The 9,410-nt window shown below is 33.4% G+C and overlaps 1 protein-coding gene across 4 annotated transcripts in view; it reads right to left on the bottom strand.

Moving 5' to 3' along the window:
* The window catches only part of KDM4C (lysine demethylase 4C), a 284,404-nt gene that overhangs the window by 129,616 nt on the left and 145,378 nt on the right, over positions 1 to 9,410 (bottom strand). For all 4 annotated transcript variants that reach the window (XM_035309601.1, XM_035309602.1, XM_035309604.1 and 1 more), the window contains 2 exons: positions 4,109 to 4,299; positions 844 to 1,082 (listed from right to left, as the gene is read on the bottom strand). In XM_035309601.1, the coding sequence (XP_035165492.1) occupies positions 844 to 1,082; positions 4,109 to 4,299 (430 nt within the window). The remainder of the gene's footprint in view (positions 1 to 843; positions 1,083 to 4,108; positions 4,300 to 9,410) is intronic.

Here is a 9,410-nt window from a genome sequence, read left to right as displayed (position 1 = left end):
CTTTAATATAGCAACACCTAAATTTAAGAAAGAAATTCTCAGTGTCCATTTTGGAATTAGCGCTTTGGTATCTTCATGAGGTTCAATCCTGGTTTTTACCACCTCCAACACAACTAATACCATTTCAAATCAGAGAAAGAGTCTATATACATGTACAAACAAATTTTACATCTGTGGGAGTGTTCCCAAACCTAAAGTTAAGACTGGAGTTTGCCTTTCTGAACAAGAATGTGAAACTATACCTGAATTACAATGAAATTCAATGGTAACAGAAGGAGTATGTTCCAGAATGAACTAAACACAAAATTAGAAAATCATTGTGGGGAAAAAAAAAAAAAAAAAGAAAAAAGAAACATCCTTGACTTGAAAAAGCCTTTGTAACTTGCATTATCAGACAAAGCAAGGGAAAATTGCAACTCTTCAGTCTCAGAGCATTTTTTGCACAAGTATAACCACTTTCAATATGCAGTATTATTGATGAAAATACATGTAGAATATTGGAAGCATGTGTTCTATAACGTTTGTGTCATTAAGAGTTGTTTCCATATCACTTTCCACTTTTTTTTTTGTATAGCCTATCAGTCAATTGAAGAAGTATAATTTAAAAGAATCATCCTTTTTGCACACTTGACTAAAACTGTTTAGCTGATACTACTCTCAGTTCAGAATATTAATTTGGCCATTCACTCTTACTGAATCAATCTTCTCTGAATAACTCTGTTAAGTACACAATTTTAGTATGCTACTTAGGGGTGTACATTGCTTTAATATCCACTAATTTATAACATTAGAGTATCAACAGCCTACAACTTACATGTGAAAAAACATAAACCCTTATCTCACCTGCACCCTTGGCATTATCCAATAAATGTTGATCCAGCTGCATTCTACCACTGTTTTCTTCTTCCCCAGAAGGCACTTCTGCACTTAGTTGTCTCACTTTTTCTCCTCGTTTTTCATTGACCTTGAAGTCATCAGTAGCTGCTTCAGTTGCTATGATTTCTGCACCAGTTTCCACAGCAGACAGTCTCTTGTCCTCTGGAGTTTTAAGCTTTTTAGATCGAGATCTGGTGTGCTGGAAGCTGTTATAAGAGATATTGCTGTCAGAGTAGAATGTCTGTCTTGGATAAGATAAAATGTCTACCAATATATATATGTCCCTTTCACCTGCTTAAAGTCAGAAGAAAAAAAAAAAAAAGAGAGAATTCTTCATCTTTTTGTATTGAGATGGTGTTTATAATTTATTATGTGATAGGTTAATGATTCAATTTGACCTAACCTTTTATCAGTATTCTATGACAAAACTTAAACTTAAGCTGTAAAAGTAAAATAACCTTAACTATTACTTAATCAGCATCCAAACTAGCTTTTTAATAAACCATTTTTCTTGAACATGAAAGAGATTAACCCTTATGAAAGTAATGAAGACAAAACATTATCAAATGCACTAAAACAAGGTCATATTTCCAAAGACCAGTGCCAGTACAATAGTAGTCTGAATACTCTTATAAAATGTGGTCTGTTTACATACCACATAAATTTTTATACACATAATAACATAAACAAGCACCTGAATAGATCAAAAATTCTAGTCACCAAATATTTTGAATGGCTACCACTTCAAACAATACAGTTTTAAAAATCAAAGTTGATATAGTCTAGAGTTTTTGCACCCTCAGAATCACAAGAAAGAGGTTGAAGCAAGAGAGATGTCAGCCACTTTGAGAAACTGCTTTGTTATTTATGCGCTCAGGCTAAGGGTAACAGGAGATTTGAGACCTCTTTCAAATTCAACAACATAATATAGAATATGATGTTTACCTGCTTCATAGAATCATAGATATGTTCAGGTTGGAAAAGACCTCTAAGATCATCTAGTCCAACCTTTAACATAGTACTGACAAGTCCACCACTAAACCATGCTACTAAGTTCTACATCTACACATTTGTTAAGTCCTCCAGGGATAGTGACTCAGCCACTTCCCTGGGCAGTCTATTCCAATGCCACACAATTCTTTCAGTAAAGAAATTTCTCCTAATATCCAACCTAGACCTCCCCTCCCTCACAAGTTTGTGAACCACAAATCACACATCAGGTTCCGAAACTGATGACACAGTAGTGATTAATTCTCAACTATGGCAGGAACTTAGACTCTAAACACCTCCAGAAAATATATTTTGTTACCCCTTCCCTTCTATCATGTGTCTTCTAATGTACACCTTTCAATGCAATCTCTACAAAGGAATATTAGAAATAGTATTTCTACAAAATAGTAATTCCAAAAAAATTGCTCAAGTATGACACATGGCCATCCATTCACTACAGCCAGCCTAATTACTGTTTACATGCAGTTCTACTGTAGCGAAGTATTTCAGCCATAAACATCAAACTTATGCTCTGCATGTCACTATATTCATGAAAATTCCCATACATGGTATTTCTTCTGTTTTCCCTCTTTTGGAACTTGCATTATTCTCATAATCAAAACGATCACAATTTCCATCAGAGAATCATAGAATCACAGAATGGCTTGGGTTGGAACGGACCGCACAGATCACCCAGTTCCAACCCCAGTGCCAGTCAACAGCAGAAATTAAGCTGAGTAAACATTTCATCCTCCCTTCACCATATGCATTTTTATCGTGGCTGAATAAAAGCCAAATGAAGAATTAAAAAGCATGGGAATTGTGTTTATTAGCTCAGCTCAGTGCATGAAATCATACCATGTGTTCCCATGCTAAAACTCTCAATACATTTTTTAAGTCTTTTAGTTAAAACTGCATTGGAGTGTAAACTTGCAGTTATTTCACTTATAGTGAAATTTACTCTGAGTCAAATTACCTTATCATTAAAATTTCTCTCTCCGCTCTGTTTCAGGTAATACTATGCATGCATTAAGAAACTGTCTGTTCCACCTTCTTTACCAGATGTCTTCAAGAACTTATTCTATCCCACAAACTATTATTATGAGAAACCCCAGACCAAACCCAATGTTATATTCTTCAACTATATTTTTCCTCTACAATTCGAATTGATTCTTGTCTTTAGAGGTTGACTTTGCTACTGTCTTCTTCAAGAAAGACATTCATTCACAAAGAAAATGAAGAATTCCCAGTTTAAGAGCAAATCAGAAAGGTAGCTATGTTGTAAAGTAATCTGAAGGAGGAAAAAAGTCTTAAAAAACAGTATTTTTAACCCAGCGTGATTCTCTCCCAATAAACCAGATAAAACCAGATACCAATAAAACAGTACACTCTAGGCTGGAAGCTATGTATCTTTGATACATATGTATCTTTGAAAGATAATGAAAGAGAAAATCCATAAAGACTATGTTAAGTAGAATCAAAATAAGAAAGTGGTAGTATACAAACAAAATTTTGCAATGTAAAAAAAATAAATCATGCACACATAAATAAAACAGATCCTGCTATGAAACTGCTTTAATAGATCAAGGATTTGACAGCTTCAAGTAACAAACTGAAACTTTTTTATCCTATTTTCGTTAGTGGTGTCAGCATAAACAACTGGGATTTAGACTCTCCTTTTGCCAAATTCTGATCTCTCATTGGCCTGTGGTAGATGCAGAAGGGTTTGGGCTGCTACACTGTGAGTCTGCCAAAGAAGCAGTGCTATCTCCATGGAGCTAGATAGCAGTGAGGACTCAGACTGATGCTAGAAACTAAACACAGCTGTTGGGATTCTGCCACAGCTTCATGACATGTCTTTCCAATTTAACCTCCATCCCAACTGTGAGGAGACTTCTCCTCTGTCTTTTGTTTGTAGAAGTCACTAGAAACAATGGCAACCATCCATTGAAAATTGTTCATTAATGATCTTTATTAAAGAAAGATTCTAAACACCACACTGGAATGTGTTTGATGATCTTTTTAACTTCAGCTATGCATGTAACTTGTAAGCCAAGAATTAACTTTTCACTTAGTCACTGTGAAAGACTTACTTGTCCCCACATCCATCTTAACAAAGAAAAAAAAAGCACTTTAAGTAAATGAATTAAAATAGAATTTCGGAAAAAGCAGCACAGAGGAAACAAAAAAGAAATTGATTTCATATTGAAAACAACTAAATGAAGGATAAAGAAACAAATACCACTTGGGAAGGTTCTTTTTCCTTCTTCTTTGCTGCCAAATCTTTACTTCAGGTGTTGATTCAGGAGTAGGTTTTGTATGATCTATGGTATATAAATCTTTGCCTTGTTTCCACAGCTGGTATCTGTCTGGTTGAAACTTTCTCACAAAAATGTCCATGGATATTGTTACCATATCTTTCCTGCAGGTGCACTACAAGAGAATACAGGAATTTTTAAGTGACAAGTTATGTAATGTGTAACAGTTTGCACTAAAGAAAATGCATAATAAAAATCCCACAAGTGAAAACCAACTCTACTTTCATCAAAACCAAAAATCAATGATAGCATTTATTTTTAGATCTATTAACTGTTCTTGATAATTTTAAGTGTAGTATGTTGAACCCAAAGACTGTATACAACTTCAGTAGCATCATAATTTTCTTCTTAAAAATTATGCATGTAGTATCCACCTGTCCCAAAGGCCTTTGCAGGCATTTATAGAGTTCTAGCTTTTATATCTCTTCTAAAGAAAAATTTGACAATTAGGAAATGCACACAAGTGCCATACCAAGTTTTGGTTTTATTCAGGTTTTCCTAACAAAGAGAAAAGGACAAGCAAGAAAGGGGAGTAGACACTTCTGAACATTATGTTTTACAGTCTAGAAGAGTGTTATGAACCTGTAATCTGCCTTTCTGTGCAATGTCCACCCTAAAATCTCATTCAGGACTTCCTTTATCAACTTTGTTTTGGTGCCTGACCAAACTATTTTTATACTGCTTCCTTTTACAAATTTTGCATATGAGTGGCATATTTTAATTAAATTAACACTGAACAATGATTGTGAAAATCCACAGGCTTCTTCATGGAAATACTGTAAATGCTAACAGATGATTTTAAAACTAAAGTTACTATACCTAACACTCCAAAATACCTACTTATTAGGAGACTGCAATAAATAAAACAAATATGCCTGTGGTACCTAAACTATTCAGATTAAAAGCAAATTGACTGGCTAAAAAAAGAGATTCTTAAGTGGAAAAAAAAAATTAAAGAACTTAGTGCTTCAGCTAAATTACTAAATTCAGCTAAATTCAGATAAATTAAGGGGCAAAATTGAGATGTTTTATTTCAAGTAAACAGGTGTATACATAAAATGATAAATGCATAGGTCTGCCACAGTTAGTTTAAAAGGGGTGATAAAACAAGGAGGGTGTTTACTCACAGAAAAATTGAAACACACTTGTGACTGAATGCGAGCATTCTATTAACTTGCTTTTTGTATTCTAGATGCAAATTCCTTTGCCTGCTCTTTCCTCCTACCATTTCTACTCTACACTTCTGCTCTGAAAGCATAAGCAGTAAAATGAACACAAGGAATCTGAGAAGTATTAAAATGCTTGCTTCATTTTCAGTATCTTCAAGAAAGGTTAAATAAAAAAATATGAAGGCAAAAGCTAGAACAGCACTGAAATAATATAGCAATGACTTAATAGAAAGTTGCTGAAAACACAGTCTTTAAAAATGCTAAAACACAGTTGTTAAAAGTAACAAATTTCAGTCACCACAAGGAATTATTTTGTATTTAACATCAGATGAGGTAGGAGACAGATGATATTTAACATTAGATGAGGTCTCCAGGTAGAACTGTTTTATTGACCAACTTTCTAATCTTAAGCATACAAGTAAACTTATTTCATTATTTGAAACTGTTATGCCAAAGGGAAATTGTTTTCTTTCTTCAGAAGGCAATTCCGTTCTTCCTTCTGACTTTGGAATACTCTTATTATTATTACTATTTATTAAATGCACAGTTCCATGGCATGTTTCTGAATTTACATGATGTTCATTATATATGCATTAATGTTTATTATGTATGACATTTTCCACTGGATGGTTTCCTCCACATTTTGAACTCAAAATGGAGTGAGTTGCTGAATAACGATGTCTAGGGTCTCCAGGGGCACAAAACAAGATGAGGTATTCCATATCCATATTTGATGCTATCATCACAGCTTCATTCCACACATTTCCGATCAGATCCTACCTGACTATTGTAATCAGAGCAGATCTGAGCACTGTCCCAATGCAGTCTGTCCCTACTGCAGTTACGTCCGTAGGCACTCTCACAACTGTTGTGAAGACCTACCTGTACAAGCCGCAGACCAGAGCCAATCACAAAGCTAGCATCAAAAACCCTACTTCAAAAGGTGCCAGAAGAAAACTTTCTCAACTGCTTTGACTACATACAGCAATTAGAACTACACAGCAGCCTGATTTTTGCTGGAAAGGCAAGAGTTACTATCCCTGCGATAGTAGGGATAGTAACTCTGGTTTTAGCAGAATCTGACATAATGGATTGGAAAGCCCTAAACTAAATTTTTCAGATAATTTTTACAAAATATTTTTTCTAAAGAAATAAATGGTTCAATTTATAACATATAAAAACCACTCAAAGAATAGTAATGTTATCAGTTTAAAATTACATTTTATTTAATTCATATGTTTACAATTTTACTGTGAATTAAGTCCCACATTCACCTAACAAGAAGGCTGTAGTAATTCATCTGAATGCCAACACCAATATGCTGCATTTTCATAATACTGCCCTCTAATGGAAGATTGAGTAGAAAGAAGGAAAAAAAATGAAATTGTAGCTTTAAGCAGCTGCATTTTATGATAGTTTTTAACCAAGAGTATCTGCCTAGAATTTTCTTTTTTCAAATATCTTGTATACATGTACATACACACACATTCTGCAAAAAGACTTGACATTATTTGAAACAGTGTCTCATTCATAAAGTACCCTGATCAATCACAATGAGCAGTAAAAGGAAAGGAACTGAGATCTCTGACAGTGGAAAGCTGTAGATACAGTCCACTATAATATATTCCACTTTTAAAAATAGAATTTGTAACATAGGACAAGAGATACTCCATTTTCTCTTTATTTATGCATAAAATCCTTTCAATTTCAAGACAAATTTCTACACACAGATTAGAAATGTGTTTTGTTTTGTTTTGTTTTAAGTAAAAATTAAAAGTATTGCTGTTTTTGCTGTTAGACATCAAGGCTTCTGGCAGTTTGAAAAAATAAAAGGAAGAAAATTCAGCAAGAATTTCTGGTAATTTTCCCTAAATTGTCAGGAGGAAAATAATAATAATAATAATAATAATAATAATCTGGAGGAGTGTTTCTTTGGTTCTTCTTGAGCGGGCAATGTTCTTTTCTCATGTCTCATTTGACTGACTTACAGCTGACAGTTACATGGCTTCCTGCTTCAGAGACAAAAAGGTGACTGAAAGCTTCTCTCTCCAAAGCAAAACTAAATGTCGTTCTGATGGAGAAGTCTCTTGGGACATAAGGCACAGGGACATGCCACTAAAACACTCACTATAGTACATTAATGGATGACAATTTTAGAAGCATGGAATATTTTAAAGAGTAAATGCAAAATCAAAGTTGCTAGACTAGTAAAATCATATAATCAGAAAAATTAGAAAAAAAAAAATTACAAGTCACTAATTCTATAAAATAACAAAAAGAAAAATAACCCACCCCAGTAAGCACACAAACATAATTTGTCCCATACCACTGTCTACCAAATGTAAGTGCTATAGGAGTTATCTCCATCATTCAGCAGCTGTTTGGTGGCAGATTCACAAGAGAATGACAAAATGAGTAAGTTTAGAACATCCTGGTCAAGACTGAAATGCACTGATAGACATGAGAGATCAGCAGGTACTATACAGTATACCTATCACAACCCTTCATGTAGATAAACTATTGTTCACCAATAATGTATGCTCATTACACAAAAAAGCATGTAACATGCAGTTACGCTGGTTGGGATCCCATTCTATACAATGTAAGGAATTATATTCCATATTCAATATAATCAGCCTGATACATATTATTCAATCAAAGATTAGTACAACAACCAGAGAAATAAAGGAACTAGAACCTTCTCTCAGTCTTTTGGCCTTACCATTAACATCTCCAACATAATCATTCATATTATTATTATTATTTATTCTCTCATAAAGATACAGCTTGGAGGTAAGCAATTCAAATAACTTTTATTAGTAACTGCAGACCTTTATAGCACTGAACTGGAAGAAAAATGTATTGGCAACTGTAACTAAATGGTATAACCAAACATGATATATATTTGTAATGAGTGAAAACTACCTTGGAGAGACGTGCTCAGCCAAAATATATTTTTTTTCCAAATAAATGTTATTTGTGAATGCAAAAGAGTAACTTTTGTATTTAAAAATTAAGTTATTCCTATTTGGGGCTCTAATTCAGACAATTTGAAATGAATACACCAAGCTTCTAGATTTTTATGCATGTTTGACACAGAATCAAGCACCTTTCAAAACAGGGGGATTTTTCCCCTCATTGCTCTTACTAAGATAATAGCAGAATTCATGTTTTGACCAGCAGTATTTTGACTTACTAACGTCTACACTACTACCTCAAAAAAAAAGCTCTTAAAAACATTTTATGTCATTAAGAATCAAGTACACATCTTAAGGGTCTAATACCCTACCATTAATATTAAACTCTGTCAAACAGAATCACATGGGATTTTTAAACTATCAAAAATATTAATGCTGTAGAGGTTATATTTTACTGCAGCAGAAAGTAAATAGACAATTTATATTATTTGATTAAAAGATGGTGAGGAGTGTTATAATATTTAACACATTAAGCTTAAGTAGCTGGAAGTTGTTGGACATCGCACTGTGTAACACTTCATATTCAGTGTAACATTTTCTTAATTAAAGTGTGATTTTCATTACAACTGTAATCTACTTTATTTAAAATTCACCCAAGCTATTGATTTAAAGAATGATAGTTCATGCTTAGGCTAGATTGTTTCCTTTACTTTGTGTAATAATTTCAGGAGAATAAAAAAAAAAAAAAAAAAAACTGTTGCAATTTGAACAATGTAGGTAAAATCTTACTCTATATACTTGTGGGACAGCACCTCTGAAAATAACAGTCAAGAGAAGTCAAGAAAAATTTTCGTCTTCATAAAAGGAGAATGGTGTCTACAAATCATGTAACAAACTCACACTTAAGCAGAATGAGGAAAGTAACCTTTATACCCTATATAAATCCCAATCCAAAAATATACTCTGAAAATAGTCTAATCGAGGTATTTCTTGCATCACATTTTTTTCACATACTTTTCCAAAGTGTTTATAATGATTAAAGCTTTCTTCAAGGTACATATGCAACTATGTATTTATTAAATACATTTTGTTTAATTTATATCCATCTTCCCATCTCAACTTCAATAGCACTTTTAACA

The sequence above is a fragment of the Oxyura jamaicensis genome, chromosome Z, assembly GCF_011077185.1.
Source record: "Oxyura jamaicensis isolate SHBP4307 breed ruddy duck chromosome Z, BPBGC_Ojam_1.0, whole genome shotgun sequence".
Taxonomy (NCBI): Eukaryota; Metazoa; Chordata; class Aves; order Anseriformes; family Anatidae; genus Oxyura; species Oxyura jamaicensis.
Note: the sequence above shows the minus strand (reverse complement) of the source record. Positions and strands in the feature narration are given on the sequence as shown.